The sequence below is a fragment of the Colletotrichum costaricense genome (genome assembly GCF_030867565.1).
Source record: "Colletotrichum costaricense strain IMI 309622 chromosome Unknown Scaffold_6.1, whole genome shotgun sequence".
Taxonomy (NCBI): domain Eukaryota; kingdom Fungi; phylum Ascomycota; class Sordariomycetes; order Glomerellales; family Glomerellaceae; genus Colletotrichum; species Colletotrichum costaricense.
The window spans coordinates 1,713,681-1,737,541 of record NW_026848235.1 but is presented as its reverse complement, the minus strand read 5'-3'; the positions used below and the strand labels follow the sequence as shown (position 1 = coordinate 1,737,541).

Sequence of the window (23,861 nt, the reverse complement as noted above, 5' to 3'; positions counted from 1 at the left end):
GAGTCTCAACCAGACGAGCAAGAGTACTGTGGCGTGTCAAGAGATGGTGTTCCATCCATGGGCAAGTCAATTATTTACTATTGGATTTTGGAGTATAGTTGATCTCGCGACGCGCCGAGCGCGTAGAGTGGCGAAGTTGACCGCAAGGGTCGGGAGGTCGTAGCTGCCTTGATATAAGGCACAATGTTTATGATTCCGGATATTATGTCCGTACTAGTGACTCATTCGACGGGAGCTAGTAACAGAAACGGGTGCAACGGTTGGTGGCCAAGAATAGGCAGAGACAAAGGACGGTCAAGGCTTGTTGATGTTTAGAGAAGGTTTACAGACGTCCTAAACACATCAACATCTGGCGTCATAGGCTCCAGCATCTGCCCCTTGCATGCGCAGCAGCTGTCGTGGGGGACAGCTTCAGGTGGGTAGCTTCTCCGCTGAATCCGCTGAAATGGCAGCAGCAGGGACCATGTGGCAGCGTGACTCGACATTTGATAAGCTTCGCTTCCCCTTGTCGTCACATGGACGTCCAACGATAAGACGTGCGGGAAGGGGTGCAGCACGGTAACACCCCACGCCTCTCTTGCCAGAACGGATCCCGGTGAAACATAATACCGCTGATCCGGGGGAAAGTACCTTATGACGGGTGGAAGGGACGGGACCGGGCTGCACACACGACAGTGAGGTGGATACTAAGGCTTTGCCCCACTTGGCTCCGGCGCGATTCCACCACCCACTTGAGGAAAATGGCCATTACCTCTACCTAGCCTCGCCTTCTTTCAACGCCCGTACAACTCCTTAACATCTACAAATCGAGAATCGCGTTGCGCGCGCCGGAAAATCACTCATCGCAATTCACTTGCGCACAAATTGCCCACGATGTCGACTGGCATGGATCAACGCGAGCTTGAGTCCTGCATCAAGCAGCTCAATAAGGTTGTACAGGCCAACGAGCCTCCTGCAACCGCTCTTGCTCTCCTTGAACGACTCAAGAAGGAGGCTGCCCCCACGGAAGAGATGCTTCGGGTACGTCGCGGATTGCACTGTTCCATCGACATGCGTGGTCTTGGCATATGTTCCTGCTCACCTTGTTTGCTATTAAGACGAATCGTAGCTGACCTCGTTTGTACTCGACCAGTCTAGCAGAGCAGGTGTCTTCGTCGGCAAGCTTCGCCAGAACTCGAACAAGGAAATTGCTCGCGCCGCTACCGAGCTCGTCCATAAGTGGAAGAAGCTGGTCGAAGCCGAGAAGCAGGGCAAGATCAAGAAGGGATCGTCTCCGGCTGCTCCGTCGCCGACCCAGGCCCCGGCCCCGAAACCGTCTTCGTCATCTGCGCTGAACCAACCCTTCAAGGGCAACACCGAGACTCGCCGCGCTAAGGCCGATGGCGCCGACGTGAAGCGCACTAATGATGCTGTTCGCGATTCCTGCATCGAACTCCTCTACAATGGCCTCGCATACCGATCCACCGCTTCCGTCAACGATGTTCTTAACAAGGCCATCGAGGTTGAGTTGGCTGCCCACAGCCATTTCAAGGGTGTCACCAAGGAGTACCGTGAGAAGCTGCGCTCCCTGTTCAGCAACCTTAAAGTCAAGAGCAACCGCCAGCTTGGTGTCAATGTTATGGAAGGCAAGATCACTCCTGCTCGGTTCGTGGTCATGACCCACGAGGAGCTCAAGTCGGAAGAGCAGAGGAAGAAGGAGGATGCTCTGCAGCAGGAGAACATGAAGAAGGCCCAGGTTCCCATGGCCGAGAAGAGTATCAGCGATGCTCTCAAGTGCGGCAAGTGTGGCCAGAAGAAAGTCAGCTACAGCCAGGCGCAGACTCGCAGTGCTGATGAACCGATGACGACATTCTGCGAGTGCACCGTATGCGGTAACCGCTGGAAGGTTTGTTGGCCATTGTTTCATTCTCTTTACCAACTATGCTAACTAAGCTTCAGTTCTCTTGAGCGTACGATTCTGGAGAGGAGGTTTCGATTTTTTCAACTGACGGCGTGATTTTCACTTATACCCCGTTATTGAAGCACGGGATTATGGTCCTGCATTTGGCACTCGGGAGTGCGGGCTTGGTTGGTATGGAGTTGGGGAAGAGGAATGGTCCTCCGTATTTTCTCCTTTATTGATTCTTTTTGCTCTGCCCTTGAACATAAAAAGCTTCGGGCATCAGATGCATGTGTGGCTATCGATGATCGGTTTCACAGAGAGCGAATTACACTTTAGATGGGGGGCTTGATGAGTCCATAGCCATGTAGCCTGTATTGAGTTGAGGCTCGGGAGCAATCGAGATCCTGCAAAGTGCCTAATTGGCATTGGCTCACTACCTTATTACATCGCCCCGGCTCCTTACCGCATTCACTTGGAGCACACTCTATCTCATGACATCGTGGCACCCCATTGTGTGCTTTCCCATGCAATATTCCCTTGTCGCCGCTGCTGAGGGATACATTGGGGGGGAAGGGGGGTTTCAGAAGAAGACTTTCTGCAGTGGGCATTGCAACAACTGAGTGTTCATCTCGTATGTATGGTGAAAGATCTTCAGCCATTGGGGACCCGTGCGGGGAATAGCAAAGCAGTATGGAGAGAGAAGTGATCTATTAGTAGTCTGTATCATTACTTCTTCGCCGGGTCGATCTTGAGCACTGAGAACAGATCAGCTGAGTGATCGTCCTCCTCCAGGCCCATCGCCGCCACATGCTTCCAGAACTTGCTGAGATGCCTCGTGCCAGAGTCGCACAAAATAGTGACGACCTGGCTCCCCTCGGGAAGCCTCGAGGCCGCCACGACCGCCGCAACGCAGTTGACCGCGCTGCTGCTGCCGGCGAAAATGCCGTCGTTCTCCACCAGCCACCTCGCCATGCGGCACGCCTGCTCGTCCGTGACCTTGATCGCGTCGTCAATGAGCTCCCTGCCGGCCTCAAAGTTCTCCGTGACGCGGTTGATGCCGATGCCCTCTACGATGGTGTCGACCTGCGTCCGCCGCCGCGTGCCCTCCTTCTCGGTGCTCGAGTACATGACGCCGTGCCGGATCTTGTTGTACAGCCCGCTGCCCTGGGGGTCCGCCAGCACGACCTGTAGGCCCGGCACGTTGGCCTCCTCCTTGAGGTACTTGGCCACGCCCGCGATGGTACCGCCCGTCCCCGCGCCGGCGACAAAGGCGTCCAGCTTCCCGCCGGTCTGGTACACGATCTCCGGGCCCGTGGTGTGCAGGTGCGCCGCAAAGTTGGCCGGGTTCTCAAACTGGTCCGCAAAGTAGCCGACGCTGCCGTCGCCGGCCTTGGCGGCGTGCTCTAGCGCGCGGCGGCGAGCGAGGTTGACAAAGTGCTCCGGCGATGCGATCGGCGCCGGGTCCACGCGCTCAACGGTGGCGCCCAGGTGACGGAGTAGGTCGACCTTTTCCATGGCCATGTCGTTGGGCATGCAAATGTGCGCGCGGTAGCCCCTCGCGCGCGCGAGCGTCGCCAGGGAGATGCCCGTGCTGCCGACGGTGCCCTCGTAGATGGTGTCGCCGCGGCCGGGGACGAGCTGGCCCGCGGCCTCGGCGCCCTCGATCATGGACAGCGCGACGCGGTCCTTGGGCGTGTTGCCGGCAGCGTTCAGGAACTCTGCCTTTGCGAGGATGACGCGCCCCGTGGCCTCGCTGAGAGAGCGGATTTTGATGAGGGGCGTATTGCCGATGGCGCCCGCCACGCCGTCCGCGATCAGCGGCGGGTTCCAGGCGGAACCGCCGAGGGTGGTGAGAAGAGCGGCAGCCGCCGCTTCATCGGCTTCGGATGCAGTCTCGTGGTCTTCGAGTTGCACGGGCGGGCCCCAGAAGAGGCTGCTACGCCGCGAGGGATCCGCGGTGGATGTGTTGTTGCGCGCGCGGCGGTTGCGACGGCGCTGATACCGGCGTTCTAGGTCCGGATAAAAGTCTTTGAAGCCTAGGGTGACGAGGATGCCGGCCGTGAAGGCGAGCGCTAGGGCGGCCGAGCCATAGGCTTTGGGATGGTTACTCAGAGACATGTTGTCTGTGTCATGTGTCGTGCTCCATCGTCCGCGTTACTCTTCCCGCGAGCTCTTGTTGTTGTCGTCGTATATCTCTTGACGAGATGTGGTTGCGGTATCGGAAAACAAAAACATTGACAGGTGCTCGGCGCATGAATTTCAACCATCTTATTCTACAGGGGATTTGCCCGCTAAACTGCAGGTGATGTCATTTTAGCTCTTCTAGACCCCTGCCTTTCAGCCTCAACGGTGCCTCTGTGACCGTCCACCGCGTTGTGCCTCCAGGTTCCTCAGGCGTTGAAACTCCCGTTGGGGCATCCCTTGGCAGGTGGTGGAGCTGAATGGGAACGGGCATGTGCGCTATGGCGGATTAACAGCTGCCCCGTGGTAGAAGGGAGCTCGGGCCATGTTCGAACCTCTCTGCCAAACCGAAGATCCGCGATTTGCAACCATTTTATTGACTTTCCCAAATCGACCCCCATTTCGCCCTGCCGAGTATTCGTTCCGCTCGACGACTATCGAAACCTCTTCTCGGGATGGATTCCCCCGCCGTCACCCGTCTCTTCCGCGAGCTCTTCCGCCGGCCCGCATGCCAACCACGGCGACAATGCACGACTGCCGCCGGCATTCCAGCTTTAAGTCATCATCACCAACGGCCTCGTGTCCAACATAACCACAGCGGCGGCGTGGCAGCTCCAGCATCATCCACCTCCTCCTCAAGAGCTGCCAATGCCTCTGCGGCACCTCAGCAACGGCGACACTACGCCGTCAAGACCACATCCGAGAGACAGGAAAGGACAAACGAGTCAAAATGGCAGCAGCGGACCTCCCTCTTCCCGAGCGACCGCGCCGACGAGTTCGACACCTACCCGACCCTCAACGCCCGCGACCTGGCCGCCCGCTCGACCCGCCCGCGCAAGGCCAAGATGCTCACCCGCGACTTCATCGAGGACAGCCTCTACAACCCGGCCTACGGCTACTTCTCCACCCAGGCCGTCATCTTCTCCCCCGGCCAGCCCTTCGACTTCCCCTCCTTCCGCGACGAGCCGCACTTTTACCGCGAGCTCGGCCGGCGCTACACCGAGTTCGAGGACGACCTCGACGACAAAGAGGGCGTCAACGACGCCCGCCCGCTCTGGCACACGCCCACGGAGCTATTCCGCCCCTACTACGGCGAGGCCATTGCCCGCTACCTCGTCTCAAACTACCGCCTCACGACGTACCCCTACCACGACCTCATCATCTACGAGATGGGCGCCGGCCGCGGCACCCTCATGCTCAACATCCTCGACTACATCCGCGACCTCGACCCCCAGGTCTACGCCCGCACCCAGTACCGCATCATCGAGATCTCACCCGCCCTCGCCTCCCTCCAGCGCCACCACCTCCTCTCCACCGCCGACTCCCGCGGCCACGCCTCCAAGGTCGAAATCATCAACCAGTCCATCTTCTCCTGGTCCGAACGCGTCCCCTCACCCTGCTTCTTCCTCGCCATGGAGGTCTTTGACAACTTCTCTCACGACGTCGTCCGCTACGACCTCGCCACGGAAGAACCCCTCCAGGGCTCCGTCCTCGTCGACGCGGACAACGACCTCTACGAGTTCTACTCACCCGACCTCGACCCCGTCCTCGCCCGCTTCCTCCGCGTCCGCCACGCCGCCACGGGTGGGCGTTACCCCCTCCCCTACCCGGCCAACCGCGTCCTCCGCCACCTCAAGTCGCGCATGCCGCTCATGCCGAACCTCTCGGAGCCCGAGTACATCCCAACCCGCCTCATGCAGTTCTTCGACGTGCTCGAAAAGTACTTCCCCGGCCACCGCCTCGTCACGAGCGACTTCCACTCGCTGCCCGACGCCATACCGGGCCTCAACGCCCCCGTCGTCCAGACCCGATACGAGCGTACGACGGTGCCCGTGACGACGCCTTTGGTACGTTCAACAACCACAACGCACATGATGAATGCCGTTGCTAACATAAAGGTCGCAACAGGTCCACCAAGGCTACTTTGACATCATGTTCCCCACAGACTTCCAAACCATGGAGGCCATGTACCAGGCCATCACGGGCAAGCTTACGAGGCTCATGTCGCATGGTGACTTTATGCAGCGGTGGGCGTTCCTCGAAGACACCCAAACGCGCAGCGGGGAAAACCCTCTGCTGAGCTACTACCAGAACGCAAGTGTGCTGGTAACTGTATAAACAAATGTAGAAAAGAAGAAAAACATATACCCCTTTTAGACTACGGAAAGTTCCGCAACACAGGCAGCACGTAATTCTGCTGTTTCTTAACTTTGTTCAGGTTGTCTTCCTTAATCTTGTTGGAATACATCGAGAGGAACTACAGGCCCATCATGCCAGTGATCGACTCCTTTTCCTACTTTGGACATGCTCGAAATCGCAGCATATCCTGTTTTCGCCCATGCTCCCATCCATCTAGACCCCGTGAAAAGTAAATTGGTTGCCAGACATGTTGCAGCACATCAGCGGGATATCTCTGTCGCTCAAATGTTGAGCTTCTCCTTCAGCCACTTCTCTGCCTCGGCAACAGCCTCGTCCAACTTCTCGGCGTTGGTACCCTGTCCTTGGCGGGTAGGCTCCTTGCCGCCAGACTTGCCTCCGATGACTCCACTGACCTGAGAAGCCCACTGCTCGGCAGTAACGCCTTGTGAGGACAGGTGCTGCATTGCATGTTAGCTTGTACTTCCATACTCGTACGAGGAGGTCAACTTACAGTGCCAACGTAAACGCCGTGGGCAACGGCACCCTCGTTCTTGCTTCCACCAAACAGGTAGACAGAGCGCTCCTTGTCCTTGGACTGGAAGTGCTTGACAACTTCGCCAATAGCCTTGGCGTTGGCGGAGATCGGGAGCTGACCAACAAACCACTTGGAGTCCTTGTTCTTCTCGAAATGCGCAGCAACGGTGTCGAGCGCAGTCTTGGACTCGGCCTTTTGGCGCTTCTTCTGCTCATCGGTGACGGACTTGACAATCTTGTCGAAGCGCTTCTTGATGTCCTCCTTGGTGAGAGTCGAGATGGTCAATTGGTTGAGAGCATGCTGGGTCGACTTGATCTCCTGCTCCTTCTCGGGGCCAAAGGCAAGTGCCTCAAGTGCATCGAGACGCTTAGAGAACTCGGCAGCCTCGCGTTGCACCTGGTGAGCAGCATCGCCAGTGTAGGCGATGATGCGACGGATACCTTTGGCAATACCGCTTTCCTCAACGATGACAAGGTCCTTGATGAGGCCGGTCTGCTCAACGTGAGTACCTCCGCAGAACTCCACGCTGACCTTGCGCCACTCTGCGTTCTTGGGGTTTGCGAGGAGGGTGTCAACATCAACGCCGACAGACACAACACGAACAGGGTTGGGGTATGTCTCGCCAAAGACGGCACGAACACCCTCAATTCCCTTGGCAAGATCGAGGTCTACCTCCTTTGAGTAAATCTTGCCATTTTGGCGGATGTAGGCGTTAGAGAAGTCCTCAATCTTCTTGAGCTCGGGAATAGTCACACCCGTCTTGTGGGAGAAGTCGAAACGCAGCTTCTCGTTGTCGACCAGAGAGCCCTTCTGGTTGATGTCGTCGCCGAGAACTTCCCGGAGGGAGTGGTTGAGGATGTGGGTGCCAGTGTGGTTGTTGCGGATGGGCGATCTTCTCAGCTCATCGTACTCGCAGATGACTTCGTTGCCAGAGGACAAGTTGCCGTCCTCAAGATAACCACTGTGAACAATGTAGCCACCAAAGTTCTGAACATCGAGAACCTTAAACTCGGCGACACCATCAATGACGATGCGACCAGAATCGGCGACCTGACCACCAGACTCAGCATAGAAGTTGGTCTTGTCCAGCAACAGACCCAAGGGAGTGTTCTCGGCGATACCCTCAGTTGACTTGATGAAACCCTTGCCGTCGTAGATCAGCTGCACCTTGGCCTTTGAGTCGCCCTTGACGAACTTAGCCTCATCGTCCGTTCTCGCGATGTTGAGCTGCTGCTCAAGCTCAGCGATTTGATGGACATTCAGCTTCGCAAAAGTCTGGGCAGCGTTCTTGACGACCTTGCTAGCCTCGCGGGCCTTCTCCTGGGCAACCTTGACCTCCTCGTCGTCGATATCGAGCTTGCGCTCCTCAGCCATCAGCTTTGTGAGATCGACGGGGAATCCGAAGGTGTCGTAAAGTCTCCAAACCTCGGCACCAGTGAGCTTCTTCTCGCCCTTCTTGATGGCAGCGTTGGCGAACTTCTCGAATTGAGCCTCGCCACGGTCAAGTGTACGGGCAAAGGCCGCTTCTTCCTCGTCAAGGATCTCAACGATATCCTGCTGCTTCTTGACAATCTCGGGGAACTGTTCACCCATTTGGTCGACAAGAGCAGGGAGAATCTTGGAGAAGAAGGATCCAATCTCGGCGTTGAAGTACTTGCGCGCGTAGCGAACACCGCGGCGGAGCACTCTGCGGAGGACATATCCGCGGCCGTCATTGTTGGGGACAGCGCCATCGGACATGGAGAAGGTCAAAAGACGGATGTGGTCGGCAATGACACGGTAGGCAGTGTCGATTCCGTCGGCGTCATCGGCTCCATACTTGTCAGTGTAGGGCCTGGCGCCAGTAACTTCCTCAATTCTCTTGAAGAGGGGTGTGAAGATATCGGTGGCGTAGTTGGAAACAGTATCCTGGAGCGCAGAGACGAGACGCTCGAAACCCATGCCAGTATCGACGTGCTTGGCGGGGAGAGACTTAAGTGACTTATCAGCCTGGCGATCGTATTGGATGAAAACGTTGTTCCAGATCTCCACGACCATCGGGTCATCCTCGTTCACCAAGTGAGCGGCGTTGCGACCGCCGCCGACCTTGTCGTAGTGAACCTCACTGCAAGGACCGCAAGGGCCTTGGTCACCCATCTCCCAGAAGTTGTCCTTCATGTTGCCAGGCAAGATGTGGTCGTCGGGGACACCAACGGATTGCCACAAGCTCTTGGCCTCTAGATCGGGCTCGAGACCCATCTCAGGGTTACCCTCAAAGTAGGAGACGTACAGGCGGGCAGGGTCCAGACCATAGACCTTGGTCAAGAGCTCCCATGACATCTCAATGGCCTCCTTCTTGAAGTAATCTCCAAAGGACCAGTTGCCCAGCATCTCGAAGAATGTGTGGTGGTAGCTGTCCTTGCCGACATCGTCGAGATCGTTGTGCTTGCCACCAGCGCGAATGCACTTCTGGGAGTCGGTCGCACGCTTGAGAGGGTACATGGGATCCGACTTTGAGATCGTTCCGAGGAAGATGGGCTTAAATTGGTTCATGCCCGCATTGGTGAAGAGCAAGGTGGGGTCATTGTGAGGGACGACGGAGGAAGACGGCACTGAGATAAAGCAGAGACGGTTAGCCAATTGGCACATTTGAAGCAAAAGTAAAAGCGCAATGTCTAGATGAAGAATAGCAGAGGCAATTTCCTCTATCACGCCGTGTTGCTGGGGGAAAGTGGAAAGTCGGTGACAACATACCGATCGTGTGGCCCCTCTTCTCGAAGAACTCGAGGAAAGTCTTGCGCACAACGGCGCCGGGCCACTTTGGCTCAGCCATGACAGCGGTGGGCAATGTCGAAGTAGAGTGAAAGCGCCTGTAGGGAAAAGTAGCACTCGATGCGATGAGTCCAGACGGTGAGTGGGTATCTGTCGTGGATCCAACCGACGCTCGAGTCCTCTTGGAAAAAGTGATTGTTGATGGTGATGAGGGGAGGGATGATGTTTTATCAGGGTCGGCACAGCTGTGACTCTTTTGGCGGGATGAGCTGCTTGCTAGCGCGGCAGCTGCATTGCTTCGGGGTAGGAGGGGCAGCGGCGTCCGTGCCAGTGGCAGAGGCAGAGGTAGAGATAGCTGGGGCGATAGCGGCGGCGGGCCTGGTTGCGGGTGGTGGTGCAGATGCAGATGCGGGTGCGGGTGCGGCGAGGGGTGGTGGTGGTGGTGGTGGTGGTGGTGGTGGCCCAGGTCCGTTGCTGTTGCTGTTGCTGGAGCTGGAGCTGGTGGTCCGGTGGTGCTCCTGTCGTGGAAACTTCTACAAGAATGAGTCAAAGCCAGTACAAAAGCGCCAGAGCTCCCCGGCAGTCGCAGCCGATGCTCAAGGCTACTTCGTCCGCCACAGCTGAAAGCCAGAGAAGAACGCGCTTGCGCCCGCGCCCCTCGTACGAGCACAGCAGCATTAGCAGTAGCGAAGGTCATCCTTCCTCTCCGCTTCCTTCCAAGTTCCCCCTCACCCCTTAGAATATATATCGACGAATCGGATCTGCCCAGGAGAGAGCAGCAAGCCAGCGAGCGAGCTCTACCGGTACTAAGACCGTCCACGGATCTCCTCCTTTCCTCTTCTTTTCCCCTTCTTTTTGCTGATTCAAGCCGCAACTCTCTCTCTCTCTCTCTCTTCTCTTACCAACCAAACGTAAAAGACAACCAACACTGGCAAAAGTTGTTCTCCGCTTCTCGCCGTCCAAAGACCTTAGCTCACCAAGGACATTCGAGACTTTGGATTGACTTTGGGCCCGCGTTCTTCACTTCGCGACGGGATATTCCCTACCCTTCCGGAAACGGCGATTCGATATCAGCCGCACCGTACCGTACCGTACCTTTCTCTCTCTTTTTTTCTCTCTCAAGGCTCACTTTTGAGAGAATCTCGGACCCGATTGGCAGCACCTCTGTTACGCCCGCTGCTCAGCTGCGCCTGTCGTGTCTCTCGTTGCTGCGATTCTAGTGGCCGCTTCGGGACTTTGAACAATTGGTCATCGCGCTTGTTTCCGAATATTATCGTCGTTGTCGTCGGTCAGCAGCTCTGCGAACCCGGGAGCTGGTAGTGCTAATAGGAGGGGTACACCAGAAGAAGCGGTTGGACAAAAGGCAGAGAGGAAAGAGGGAAAGTTCCAGCAAAAGTCGCCGAAATATGCTACTGCACGGGACCCAATCTCCCTCCCACGCCCTGGAGGCGGATCAGCACCAGCATCAGCACCAGCACCAGCATCCGCAGGCGAGGCAGCTAAGGCGCAAACGAAAAGCTGAGTCCCAAGACAACGAACGTTTATCCAAAAGGCTCAGTCTTCTGAATTTAGGTAAGTCAACTGCCACAACACGAGCTCACGACAATGGAAACTTTCTTTCCGCTTTCATACTAACGCACCATGCAGAGAAGAATGGCCAGAAGCTTTACGTGCCTGTGGAGGAGCCGACTCCGTCTTCAAGCATTCCAATCCCCGCAGACTCGTCGTCAGCACCCACATCTCCTCCCACCACCCGTCGCCGACGTCGTGATCGCAAACCGTCCGTCGATGAAGAAGTGATGCAGCTCGACGACTCCAAGCACAAGGTCTATATTTACAACATTGACGATGAGCTGTCCTCCTCCGAGAGCGAACCCGACGAGGGCAAGCTCGTCTTCCTTCCGGACATTGAGAAGCACCTCCGTCAGACGCGCATTCCTCCCTCCGTTTTCGCCAACGACGAAGGCCAGCTTGCTGGCATGCAGGTGGTCCTCTACAACGAGCCCGCGTCCTTGACGGTACCTCGTGAGCAGGACAGTGTCCGCAAGGCCATCGTCGAGTCGCGCGCCCGCATGCGCGAGAGGCAGCGCCTCGAGCGTGAAGGCAGAGGCGCCCCAGTGCAGATGCCTCCACCCTTCGTCTCTCAGCAACCTGTAGACGCCATCATTCCGGACCCCCCAACCCCAACCGAGATGTCGGCACCTGTAGACTACGATCCCGACGCCATGGATATGGACTAAGGGGACCCCCCAAGGCAAGTAATGATTGTGTGTTTTATGACGATACCCTACGCCGTCACGAATGGGCACGTGTTATTGCGAGACCCCCGGCATCTTTAGCCAGGTCAGCGAGGCGTTTTTCATTGGTATCATTTCGATTCGTGTTGATAGAAGTAACTACTTTGTACAATTGACAATAGTTATTTGTAAAAGCATCCAGCCGCCATCTCTTTAGACATGCAGCCTCGACGTGTGAGATCTTGCAGCTTCTTGTTGGAGAAGTCACTTCCTGGTGAATTCCCATCTTCAGCTGCGTACTCCCGTCTTGATGGTTTCCAGCCTCATCTCGTCTTTGTTTCGTCTCTGGCCAATAATGCAAGTTCATCCCACGCTTCGAAAATATCGCCATTGCAACAACATCAAACCAACATGCCACCTCCCCTCCGCTCCCGCCTTAGACTTCACCCTTCAGCCTCACTGCGCCCTGTACGGGTACGGCTGACCAGTGTGGTTCGCCGCAACAGAGGGCTGCGGCGGCGTGACGCCGTACTCCTGGGACGGGTCGACCTTGCTGCCGCCGTCGGGGGGCGCGTACATTGGGGGCCGGGCCGAGTTGGGGTCGTAGGTCGGGGGCGGCATCCCCTGCATGCCGTAGTAGCCGCCGCCCTGTGCCTGCGGGTGGGTGTTGTAGTACTCGGGGCGGTAGGTGTTGTAGGTGGCGGCGGGCCAGGCGTAGCGGCTGTCGACGCGGGCGAGCTGGGCGCGGCTGAAGAGCCAGCGGTGGTAGCCCAGGGGCAGGAGGCCCTTTCTCAGGCGGCGCTTGCCGTGGGCGTAGCCTATGATGAGGAAGGCTGCGAAGAGGGTCGTCAGGCCGAGGAAGACGGACCACTTTACGATGACGCCCGTCTGTTTCGGTGGGTGTTAGATACGAGAGGCACAGATGGCAAGCAAGAGTTGTGGATGAGAACTTACCCGACTGTACCACCATGGAATCGCCCGTCCATTCTGTATAACCCAGCCGGGAGGTAGGTCGTTCGAGTTGACCACCGTCTGGCGAGCGCTCAGGTATGCGGCGTCCATCTTGTGAAGTTTGTGATTTGCAGGAAGTCGGATTCGCCCCTTCTTACGATTTCCCCCCTTTTTCCCTTCCGGTCAAGTTCCCCTCTCTCGCAATCTTGGTGAATGTCGAAGCTTGACCCAAGCCTTTGATGAACGGTGATGGTGTACGTATTGTTGATGGAAAGGCTGCAGATCAACTACGCCAAAAGAGGACACCCTGCTGCTGAAGATTGGCAGAAACGACCGATGCAAGGATAGCGACAACCAGACAAGAGAGAAAGTGTGGTGTGAGTTGTGTAGGAAACTTGGCTCTTTTGCCAAGACTTTTGAAGTGCAATGGGTAGATGATATATTTGAACACAAGAACCAGAACAAAATAAGAGTCGGAAGGAAACTTGGAATTAAACAATACGGGAAGGGGAGGCCTGCTGCTCCAGCCCCCCCAGTCACTGATACACTGATACAAGAAATGATACCCCCCGGCTTGGATCGTCCGGTCCCCTCTCTCTCTCTGTCTGCCGTCTTTCCTGTTCTGTTCAGTCTGTTGCCATTTGCTCGGACATGGGGGCGTGGGTGTCGGTCGGCGGCCTGCTGGGCTGCTGCTGCATCGTTAACTCTGTTCTCCACGGCGCATGGCTGGTGTGCCAGGGGGAGGGGAAGAGAGCGAGGTTTAGGAGGTTGGAAAGGGTGGAAACTGGGCCAATTGGCTGAGCTGCTGTCGCTTCCAACAGGTGACCCACACGCGCGTCCACGGGTACCTCGAGGTAGTGGACACTGAGGTGAGGTACGGAGCAAGGCAAGCGACGGGTGTTGCTGTTCTCGGGGAGCGCAGCAGCTAGCTGAGTGGAGATGGGGATTGAGGTGCGGCTCGTGCAATTCTGCGGCAGCGCTGAAGCACCAGAGCCGTTTCATCCACCTCGGGTCCCGAACGGCGAACCACTTACGACACGTATGGATTTGTACCTTACCCAATGGTCTGTTGACGATTTGGGAGACCTCGAGGCTCAGAGGTCCCCTTCTGACAAAATCCGCTGTACGGGATATCTCTACTGCGAAGCCCCGGGAAAGGACAACAACAAAACCATAACACACATTGCGAACACAAGGCGAGACACTTCAAAGCGCCCCTCCCCCCCCCCCCCCGAATCCTCAGCCTCTGAGTCGAATCCGCTATCGATACCACCTCGAGTTGAGGTATTCAGGACAGACCCGAGGGCAATCAATGGCGTGGTATAAGCTCTTGCAATAAATGGCCTGGTATAAGCTCTTCACATAGGCTTCACATAAGGGAAAAAGCGGCGAATTTGTATGCTTCAAACCAACTCACTCAGTCATTCACTGCACTCACCACCGTCCGAGACCCCCCGTCCTCGCTCTCGCTCAGCTCACTGTGCTACCTTACCTCAGTATCACCTGGCCATATCAAACAAGCGACAGCGCTGCTGATGGCTTGAGAGTCAAGACTGCTTGTCCCGTACTGCTGTGACTGCTTCTCCCGTATCCCACCGGCCGAACGTGACGAAGCTGAGTTCGTCGGAACCCGTCTCGCGCGTAAACGCCCCGCGGAGAGCACACGACTTCGTTCTCGGTTATAAGCATCATGCAATTGCTTTCGTTTACGAGTTCCATTTCTTTACTCTCACTCCAGTGCCCGCCATGTTCGTAAACCACCAAAAAAAAAAAAAAAAAAAAACTCAGATATCAATCTACCATACTCTCGCAGTCAACCTAGTGCCACTTGTGAGAACCCAAGGCGAGTAACGAAACGAATGGCGTACGTAAGGCAGTCAAAACTTACCATGTAAGCGACCACAAAGCAATATCTGACCGTTACTATCCAAACCTCGATAGAAACTCTACTGCGTCTACTACTACAACAACAAACCCCCTTCCTCCAACAGAAACATCGGATCAATCGGCATGCGTCAGCCACAACTCTCGTCAGCCGATCATGGTTCAGTAAGGCGAGAACGAACCAGGTGGGTGTATGAGCTTGTTCAGTGATGGGTGGATGGGAGGAGGGGGGAGGGCGGATGCCGGCTCACTTACATACATCGTCATCACACACATGGTAAGAGAAGTAAGACGGCAAGGCACACATTGACACAAACCCGACACGGGCCCTCAGTAAGGCTTAGCAGCAAAAAAAAAAAAGGGAACAAGCGTAAAGATGAAGCTTGATTTACGAGGCACACAACACCTAATGCAAACATGAATTCCAGTCGAGGGTACATCCTTGTGGGAACATCATCCCACGTCCAGCTCGTCCGGCAACCACCGCCGAAAAGAAAAGCACAGGCACTCTCTTATTTCTCTGTCCCTTATTATTAGGCATCTTTCGGGGTTCCCACCCAACGTCCAGACCGAATTTACTCATATCGGGAAATATAGGGCTGGCTGTATGACAAAACAGTCTCGCAGCCTGCCCAACCATCCATCGCTCTTCTCCCCGACCGAGAGAGAGCTTGAATACGATTTTCACTCGGCCGGCGGTTCGGATCTCGAGCCGGGAGCCTCACTGACCACCTCTCTCCATCTCAGACAGAGAGATTCCATCAACAATCCTCAAATGGGGATGCAGAGTACCTAAGATTGGTTCATACCAAGAATGGGAATAAGTGAGGAAAGCGAGCAGCATTTTCCTTTGTAGCCATCATCTGCGGAAGAATTGATTACGCCAGCCGACGCCTGTCGCTGTGTTTCCTACTCTTCGTCTCGCAGCTCGTGTTGATCCGAGAATGGCCATGTTGGTCAAAGAAAAGCCAAAGGCTCCCGAGCCTATTCTGTAGACGTCACCTCGTCCGAGACCCCGTGTGTCCGTCGTCGTCATGTATCACGGATACGTCCGCCTCATCTCGTCCCGTCTCGTCGACGACGGCAGTAAAGAAGAAGCGCGAAAGCCGTGTGTCCGCTTCACATCACCCGTCCCTCCACCAGCCGGTATCCTCATCGTAGCCGATGATCTCAAAATCGATATTCATACTCCGGAGCATCGTCCCCATCGTGAACTCCTGTCCTCAAAGTCAGCAAAACCCTCAACCTCCCCGTCCCTGCTCCCCCAATATGCAAGAAACTCACCTCATCCACTTCTTCCTCTTCCTCTTCCTCACCCTCACCATCATCTCCCTCTCCTCCTTCACCACGATACCCTTCGTCACTCCCCTCCCACTCCTCACAACCACCCTTCCTAGCCCTTCCAGCACTTTCTTCCCCCTCCAACATCGCCATAAACCTAACCTCGTCCTCCCTCCTCGCCCTCCTCCAAGCCTTCAACCCTCCCATCCCCTCAACCCTCTCCTTAGACCCCTCAAACACCTCCTCCGCCGCAATCCGGCTCGCGGCCCTCCACTTGCCAATCAACTCGACAAGCTCCTCGTCCGTCTCCCCTTCTCTCACAGCGATGCCACCGCCGCGAATCCGCTCAGCCTGCCGTAGAACCTCCTCCCTCCCCTCCGCCTCCCTCTCACTCTTACTCCCTCCACCAACGAACCCAAGCCCGGGACCCGTCTTTCCAGCACCACCAGCACCGTAAGAACCTGTCGCCGCCGTCGTCCGCAACGGCGAAGGTGAGGCACCCGTCAGCTGCATCCCACGCGCGCGCGGAACGCTAAAGGGCCGGCGTGTAGGCGTAGGCGTAACCGTAGATGTAGACGCGAACGTGCCGCTCACCCCCCCTTTCCCAGGCGTCGCAAACTTCCCCGTAGCGTGCCGTGGTGTCGTCGTCGTAGCCCCCCTCGCAGATGGCGATGCCGCTGCTGCCGGGTCTGTGGTCGCCGGTGCCGCCGAATCACAATCGTCACCCTCTTCAGCCGCAGGATCCTCCGCCGCCGCCGCCGCAGCAGCAGCGTCCGCGGTGCTGACCTCCCGGGTCCGCTCCGGGCCTGGATCTTGGTCTCGGCCTCGGTCCCGCTGCACCAAGGGCGACCTGAACGGTTTCCGAAGCGTCTCGTTTGCCGCCTCGACTCGTCGGCGTTTCGCCGCCGGGGTAAACATTTGCACCCCTTCTTTGATTCGTACGCTCTTTTTTTCTGTTCCTTCCTTTTCAAAGTGACGATCGATGAGTTTACAAACTGCGCGTGTCGCCTGTGCTCTGCGAAAGTGCGTGTAAGAAGGCGGGCCGCATTTGACGGGGCCGCTGTCGCTTTTTGGTAAGTCAAAGTCAAGTCAAGGTGAGGTAAGGTGTTATTGGAGGCTTTTTGCGGTTGACCGCGACTGCCTGTGCGGACCTGCAAGAAAACGCACCCACGCGCCACTTTTCCGACTTTCGGGATTCAGGGTAAATCTAATGTCATGTTCGCCATGGAAAGATTATGTCAACATGACATGTAAAAAGGGCACATCCAGCTCGCGCTTCTACGGGCCGCGCCGCGAAACGGTATCGAAGTCACTAGTGCCAAGATCTTGGCTAATCTCTACACACACATCACGGTCTGTATGAACATGCAAAATTGTACATCAACAGTTCATTCCAACTATTCAGCCATTGTCCTTCAGTAATCTACAGAAATCACACCAAACGCCCCGAGATCATCCATCTTCTGCTGCAGGCCAGTTTTCCATGCTTCCAGTCATCTCACATGTCCGTGTGCACATCATTCCCTCCAAAGCCGTCTCGGACACGAAGGTAGTAATACTTATCAGTCCGGATGAAGAACGAAAAATAGAAAGAAAAAAAAATCAGAAACCCTGTCCGTGGCCAACGTTGCGCCTAGCAATGCAGCATAATCCTCCGCATACACAGAGATATAGAAGAGAAGGTAAACTAAACATCTTACGTGACGCTAATGCCGTAAAGTGAAAAGAAAGAGGTATCATAGAACCAAATGCACTCCATACATGGTCTGAAGGAGGCCAGAATGCAGATGAATGGTACAGATGAGGCATCGAAAAAAGCGTCGAATGAAGAAGAGAAACTTGAAATCAAGAATCTACCCGAATCCTCTTGGGTTCGTTTCCGGCCTCAGGACCATCATGCGGACCATTGGCGCTGATCTCAGGACTCTTGCGCTTCGTAGCCGGATTGTCATCTCGCAAGAAGCTAGGACCGGAACCAACGACTGGAGTCGCAAAGTTCAATGGACTGGGTAGTGTGTTGCTATCGCTGCCGCCACGAGCATACCATTCCGGATAAAAGCTGCTCGGACTGGGCAGAAATTCGTTATTTAAGAATCGGGACGGAAGGGCGGAAACCGGAGTGTCAATGTTCATATTGCTACTTTGTTGCGGGGGTGGGCGAGCAAACGGGTTTGGCGGGCCCGTGGCGCCAGCTGAGAGAAGCGTTTGGGCTGACGGGGATGGCGGCGGCAGAACCATGCCGGAAGAGTGCGAGTCGGATGCATGGCGCCGAGTCGTCTGGGATGTGGTATCTGTCGAGTTGCGAGGAGAGTTTGACTCGGCAGTTGCGCTACCGCCATCCGAAGGTTCGTCGGGAATCTCCACCCTCAAACGGGGACGCGCACCACCACCAAGCTTCATGCTATTGGTGCGAGATGGCGGAGTAAACGTTGTCTCTGGGATTGACGATACGGAGATGTTGCGGCTTTTGTTCAGAGATTGAGTGCTGGCGCGCGGAGGCATGGGCGGAGAAGTAGTGGAACCATTGGTCCGGGATACTGCGCCAACATCAACTGACTGAGAGCGGTTACCTTCAACCTTGATGTTGCTCTGGTCAGGGAATGGGGGCCGATTAGGCTCTGCCTTTATGCTCTGCTCAGAGGCGAATGAAGCCAAGTGCTGAGACAGGATGGAGCGGTTCTCGTCAATGGGAGTGAAGATGCTGTGCTGCTTACGCTGCGGAAGCTTCTTGATCGCGCTATCCGTGTTGAGCAGGGGCGGCTGGGGCCTTTGGGGCAGCTCAGATCGTGGCTCTGACGGCGCTGGCATCTCTTCAGACTGCGGCGGCGAAGGCTGATGCTGTTGTGGCTGCTGTTGTTGTTGAGACTGAGGTGGCTGCGGCTGTTGCTGTTGCTGGGGTTGAGGCGACGGATGTGGTTGCTGCTGTTGCTGCTGTTGAGGCTCAAGTTGCTGTGGCTGTGGCGGCGGGGGTGAGATCTGAGGTGGTTGCGGCGGCAATTGCTGAGTAGGAGGCTGTGGCGGAGACGGCGAGATGCGAGAAACTTGAGGCCCAGGCCCTGGCGGACCCTGCTGTTGCGGATAGTTTGGCGGCATGGAACGGCGCTGGTCCTCCATATGCTGTTGCATGTGCGGGGGATGATGATTGGGCGCGTATGAGGAGTATTGAGGGCCATGTTGCTGGTACTGCTGGGGGAGTCCGTGAGGCATGTTTGGTGGCATATTGGGCTGGTTCTGGGGGTTGTAGATGGCGGGGTTGGGCATGTAGGCAAATCCGTTGACGGGAGGCTGCTGAGATCCGGGAGGGCCGACGGGTTGAGGGCCCATGTTTGGTCCCATCCGGCGGATGTCTTGTCGAGAACCAGGCCGTGATCCCATACCCGGCTGCGGGGTGTGGCCGCGTTGGACGGGAAGGCCATGATGTTGCGGGAAAGGCACGCCATTAGGAATCGGAGGTGAAGCTGAGGGAGTGTGGTGTCGCATATGAGGGAATGGCGCTTGTCCTTGGAACTGAGGCGGAATCATGTGAGACTCCTGCGGCGGGGTACCTTCAGGATCCTCATCTTCGTCCTCGTCGTTGCCTCCGTTGAAGTCTGAGGGGCCCTTGTGTTCATTCGGGCCGCCATGCTATCTCAGGGTCAGCGTTATGCATTCGCGACCCAGAAAGACTGAAGGAACTCACGTATGTGTATCTAGTGATCATCTCCCGCATATCCGTAGAAGAATACTCATACAACTTCTTGTTGCTGCCGAATATAAAGACAGCGACGTCGACGGAGCACAGCACGGAGAGCTCATGCGCCTTCTTGAACAAACCGCCTTTTCTCTTGAGAAAGGTACTATATGCGACGCGACTGTTAGCCAAAGGTTTCTGGGTATGGCGAGGGATAGTCAAGGCGCAAGCTTACACAGAGCGGTTTCTGTCATCCTTGATGGCCTTGATCTCAATCTTTCTGCGTCCCATCTTGAATTAGAGGCTCTGGAAGGGGCTGCTGACGGGTATGAGGCAGCGAAACGCGTTGTACGGGGGCGAAGACGTTGTCGAGGCGAGCGACTTCGAGACCGATCAGCGATATCGCGGCGGCGGCGGCGGCGGCGGCGTCGGCGAGGTCTCAGCCGTTGCAGTCGCGATGTAGGGTCGACTGGTTGTGGGTGAGGATGAGGGTGAGGGTCTCGAGGAAGCGAGAGACTGGTTGGAGCTCGGAGGAGGAGGAGGAGGAGGGACGCGAGCTGGATATATCTGATCGCAGCGACTAGCTTGGCTGGTCGGGAAAGTGAGGTGGAAACAAGAGCTAGGCCGGGGAGGGCTGATCGCTTTTATCTAAACGGGCTGGGTCGTGGGCAGTGGTTCCGAACTGGCGATGCGTCAGTCAGTGGTTGCATGGGACAAGGCAGCGCATCCCGGGAGCAACGGTATATGACAGGCGGTGGGAGCAAAAGGCTGTCAGAGCAGGGGAGAGAGTTGACAAGACGACGCATCAAGAACGTACATTGATCCCATTACAAGTGCAGATGCGACAGGTTCTGGGATGGACAGGCGATGTGAGGTGCAGGTCGATGGGGCTGAATCTGGCGTGGATGATTCTAATAATAGACGCGATCGTGTTCACTTTTTGGGTGCGGGAAGGCAGGACAGTTGAAGGAGGGAAGGGGGAAAAAAAGAATGGGAATGGATGGTGGAGGGGGAAGCAACAGTATTAGGTGCAGCCAGCCAGCCCGGTACAGTACCTCAGGTGTAAGGTAAGGTGGTAATGGTAGCAGCAGGAAGAGTAGGTAATGGGGGCAAGGCAAGGCAAGCCCACATCAGCGACCTAAGAGTCAGGTGTGTAGTAGACGGAGTAGGTACCGAAGATGAGTGAGTGAGTGAGAACCTCCGGCCAGTGAGGTTGCGGCAAAGAGATAGAATAGGTGGAAATCGGGGAGCGGGAACAGCAGAGAGCAGTGCGGCGGGCAGCGCAAGCATCAATCAGCAGGTGCAGCAGCGTCAGTACCTAGCAGCAAGCCAGCAGTTTGGAGACGGCGGGAAGGGAAGGAAAAGAGCGACGACCGGGGGGTAAGTGACAGGGAATGGGGGTCGATGAATGAACGAATCCTAGGCCGAGAACGGGACTGGGGGGGGTTTTCGGGGAGCGAATGAACTGGGTGACGGAAGAAATAAAAAAGGGACTGGAACGGGAGAGAAAAAAAAAAAAGAGTGGAAAAGGAGGAAAACGGGGCGGGGGTCCGGTGTACCTACTCCAATGAACCCCTGCTCCTCTCACTTCAGGTTGGTCTCTGATCATTCGCTATTTGACTAGGTATTCACTGTTCAGTGGCCAGTCTCGTCTCACTATGTAGGTAGGTACTTGTGAGCAAATCTGAGTGAGGAAAGGTCGCTGATTACTCTCGTCTGCCGCGTCCAGAAGCAAAAGGCCTCATCTTCTTCCATGTCTACTCCGTACGAAGTACCTCGGTAGGTATCTTATTGTGTTATCGTGTAAAGTATCCAATGTCTCCAGGCCCTGCCAATTCGCAGTTGGATGTGAGTGGACCAGTCTAGTCGGCACCCGTCATCTCACTTGGGCTCACTCACTCCTGACATTATGCCTAGATGTTAGATGCTAGATGCTAATGCTAGGCCGGTCCTGCTCTCACCTTACTTGCGCCGTAGCACTTCACCTTGGGCCTCACTACCACAGACAAGGCAAGGTCGCGAGGACTCTTGGTGCGTGCGTTCTTATGACGGGGGTCCTGGTGGCCGTTGCGGACGCTCGTGAAACAACATTGTGAAGAGGCAGGGAATGAGGTCAAGAGCTGAGACTGGTCGCGAACACTGTGTGGCGCCTGCTTGTTCTGGTTTATGAGGACAGTGTTGAAATGCAATCTCCACCACCGCCCTGCGCACTGTCTCAGGGTCTGGTGGGTTCCACTTGTACCCACCCCACCCAGCTAAGGTACCGGCCCCGACTTCGACGGCGCTGCCGCTAGTGAGACACTGCAGACAGGATACATGTGGCAGGTGTCGTCGAGACATTTGACGTCTAGCCGACATGAGGCGCGTGCGGTTTGCGGCTTTACTACGTACAACTTGCGGAAACTGCGAGGATGATTCCGGCGACACTGCTCCTTCCTGACCTGACTGCGTACCTTACCAAACCTTGCCTTGCCTTGCAATTCACCTCTTTTCTCTCTCATTGCGTCAAGGAAACTAATACCGCGAGCAGACCACAGACTACCGTCCGAATACACTAAGACCCAGAGAGTCTGAAGATCGAGACCCTCAAGACCATCTCTCTACACTAGCCGAGAGCATTGACGTTCCGCAAGCCTCGACCTGGTCAACTTCAAGTGGACTCGACATGCGCCGGAACTCAGAACCGGGCTCCTCCTCCCTGGACCTTGCTAATATCCCACAGGTTACAAGTCGCAACCCGTCCACCCATACACGGTACACCGTACCTAGATACCTTACTGTACAATCATCACTCACCAAGCATCGCCGTCCATCCCTCGCTCGCCCAGCCGGTACCACCCACACTCGCGCACAAGTCCCCGTCCGCCCGATCACCTAACTGCTTACTCTGCACATCCTAAGCAGAAGCATAACGCCGTAAGGCCATGAGGTAGGGATGTAGGCCGTCATCAGCTACACCAAAACCCAAGCAAACAACGTGCCCGGGCCGCATATTGAGCCTCTCCTTCCCACCACAACATCCGACCGCGCCGCCATCGCCGCCGGCGCAGGAACGCAGGAACCATCACTTGCATTCAGGGCCAGGAACAACCGGTGGGACGCGGCGGACACGCACAGAATAGAAGGAAACTCTCAGTCTGCTACTGCTACACAGGCACTGGCTCTGTGAATCGTGATGCTCAGCACAGACCGCGGCCCATCTTCAATGGACCATACTAAGACTCCCAGGGACCACAAGCACGGGAATCTGTCATCCATTCTCAAGTCTCCATTGTGTCGAAACCGACTCAGCCCTCCCGATATCATGTCCGGCATTCAGTACCCTACTTCAGGTTGGACAATTGAGTTCGAGGTCCAGCCTTGGCGTCAACGGCTCCTGCATTTCCACGCTCCTGTCGTCTATCTGCCCCTTTTCTTGTGTACATCTCACCCTTTGTCAGAGTCTGAGTCCCCCTCTCCCTCCCCTGGCCCACGACAGAGCGAGGCCATCGCCAAACCAAACGGACACTTTTCAAGGTCCCAATCACCACCCCAACCATGCAAGGTACCTAGCCGTCTAACCCCTTCCCTGGGGTCACGGGTGGACCATGACCATGCTCCCGCATCTCAAGCGTGCACAAGAGGTGGACCGGGAGGGGGAACTAATACATCAGAACCATCCCCTCGGCGGACTATTCCACAGACAGGACCAGTCTTCAAAGAGACCCTACGTATCATCCCAGCAATGCGGCATTCCCGCCGAAGGTGCCTGTCTGCACGTACAGCTGCCAAACCGGTTACTGTCAGGGCCATTTTGACGACGTCCGTCCGCTCCCACGGCTCTCAGCTGTAGATCTCGCTTCACATGCATCTAGGCCCCCCTCCCTCGCCTACATACATCCCGCGCCTGTTTGATGAACCCAGTCGCCCATCATCTCGAATTAGATCAGGTCTCCACCCTCAACGATACCCCGCGTCCATGATGACAATCTTCCCACCGGTTGCCCTGGCGTGCCTGGGTCATGTCAGGGCCCTTTTTTTCCCAGAACGCCCAGAGATGGTTGGACATTCGAAAAACACCAATTCCTCCACTTCTGCTGGGCATCTCCAGCTTGAACCATCGGCTTTGGCTGACAAGCTTCGCGGCGACGGGGGTCTTTGCTTTGGAATCACTGATAACGATTTAGAATAGCCCTTTGCCAAGCTCTGTTTCTCCAGGAAACAACATCATTACTGGAATCTATGGTACGCAGTCTCCTCGTCCAGACAAGTCTGCTACCGATGTTGTATGACTGCGAGCGAAGAAGACGACCCAAGAAAGAGGCCAAGTAACCACTCGGAAACCCCCCCTTCCTTCTCGACCTCCTCATA

At 56.1% G+C, this 23,861-nt stretch overlaps 10 protein-coding genes across 10 annotated transcripts; 4 read left to right on the top strand and 6 right to left on the bottom strand.

The window, feature by feature from the left end:
• Positions 1-873: 873 nt before the first annotated feature.
• CCOS01_06784 (transcription elongation factor S-II) lies at positions 874-1,947 on the top strand (the record flags this gene model as incomplete). Its single annotated transcript, XM_060454952.1, has 3 exons — positions 874-1,020; positions 1,109-1,885; positions 1,939-1,947. The coding sequence occupies 3 exons, from the start codon at positions 874-876 to the stop codon at positions 1,945-1,947; spliced, it is 933 nt and encodes a 310-aa protein (XP_060314652.1).
• Positions 1,948-2,608: 661 nt separating this feature from the next.
• On the bottom strand, positions 2,609-4,000 carry CCOS01_06783 (pyridoxal-phosphate dependent enzyme; the record flags this gene model as incomplete). The annotated part of the gene is made up of 1 exon (XM_060454951.1): positions 2,609-4,000. One exon carries the CDS (start codon positions 3,998-4,000, stop codon positions 2,609-2,611), a length of 1,392 nt encoding a protein of 463 aa, XP_060314651.1.
• A 518-nt stretch (positions 4,001-4,518) lies between these two features.
• Positions 4,519-6,255, top strand: CCOS01_06782 (uncharacterized protein; the record flags this gene model as incomplete). The annotated part of the gene is made up of 3 exons (XM_060454950.1): positions 4,519-5,910; positions 5,972-6,161; positions 6,221-6,255. 3 exons carry the CDS (start codon positions 4,519-4,521, stop codon positions 6,253-6,255), a joined length of 1,617 nt encoding a protein of 538 aa, XP_060314650.1.
• Positions 6,256-6,483: 228 nt separating this feature from the next.
• On the bottom strand, positions 6,484-10,474 carry CCOS01_06781 (tRNA synthetase class II; the record flags this gene model as incomplete). Its single annotated transcript, XM_060454949.1, has 5 exons — positions 6,484-6,660; positions 6,714-9,328; positions 9,471-9,586; positions 9,732-10,018; positions 10,466-10,474. 5 exons carry the CDS (start codon positions 10,472-10,474, stop codon positions 6,484-6,486), a joined length of 3,204 nt encoding a protein of 1,067 aa, XP_060314649.1.
• Positions 10,475-10,894: 420 nt separating this feature from the next.
• Positions 10,895-11,728, top strand: CCOS01_06780 (uncharacterized protein; the record flags this gene model as incomplete). Its single annotated transcript, XM_060454948.1, has 2 exons — positions 10,895-11,060; positions 11,136-11,728. 2 exons carry the CDS (start codon positions 10,895-10,897, stop codon positions 11,726-11,728), a joined length of 759 nt encoding a protein of 252 aa, XP_060314648.1.
• A 453-nt stretch (positions 11,729-12,181) lies between these two features.
• CCOS01_06779 (uncharacterized protein) lies at positions 12,182-12,787 on the bottom strand (the record flags this gene model as incomplete). Its single annotated transcript, XM_060454947.1, has 2 exons — positions 12,182-12,613; positions 12,680-12,787. 2 exons carry the CDS (start codon positions 12,785-12,787, stop codon positions 12,182-12,184), a joined length of 540 nt encoding a protein of 179 aa, XP_060314647.1.
• A 72-nt stretch (positions 12,788-12,859) lies between these two features.
• On the bottom strand, positions 12,860-13,852 carry CCOS01_06778 (uncharacterized protein; the record flags this gene model as incomplete). The annotated part of the gene is made up of 1 exon (XM_060454946.1): positions 12,860-13,852. A coding segment is annotated over one exon (993 nt), but the record flags the coding sequence as incomplete, so codon positions are not given.
• A 1,832-nt stretch (positions 13,853-15,684) lies between these two features.
• On the bottom strand, positions 15,685-16,759 carry CCOS01_06777 (DNA repair protein Dds20/Mei5; the record flags this gene model as incomplete). Its single annotated transcript, XM_060454945.1, has 2 exons — positions 15,685-15,777; positions 15,845-16,759. The coding sequence occupies 2 exons, from the start codon at positions 16,757-16,759 to the stop codon at positions 15,685-15,687; spliced, it is 1,008 nt and encodes a 335-aa protein (XP_060314645.1).
• A 927-nt stretch (positions 16,760-17,686) lies between these two features.
• Positions 17,687-19,802, bottom strand: CCOS01_06776 (MADS-box MEF2 type transcription factor; the record flags this gene model as incomplete). The annotated part of the gene is made up of 3 exons (XM_060454944.1): positions 17,687-19,465; positions 19,521-19,677; positions 19,747-19,802. 3 exons carry the CDS (start codon positions 19,800-19,802, stop codon positions 17,687-17,689), a joined length of 1,992 nt encoding a protein of 663 aa, XP_060314644.1.
• A 3,013-nt stretch (positions 19,803-22,815) lies between these two features.
• Positions 22,816-23,343, top strand: CCOS01_06775 (uncharacterized protein; the record flags this gene model as incomplete). Its single annotated transcript, XM_060454943.1, has 1 exon — positions 22,816-23,343. The coding sequence occupies one exon, from the start codon at positions 22,816-22,818 to the stop codon at positions 23,341-23,343; it is 528 nt and encodes a 175-aa protein (XP_060314643.1).
• Positions 23,344-23,861: the final 518 nt, after the last annotated feature.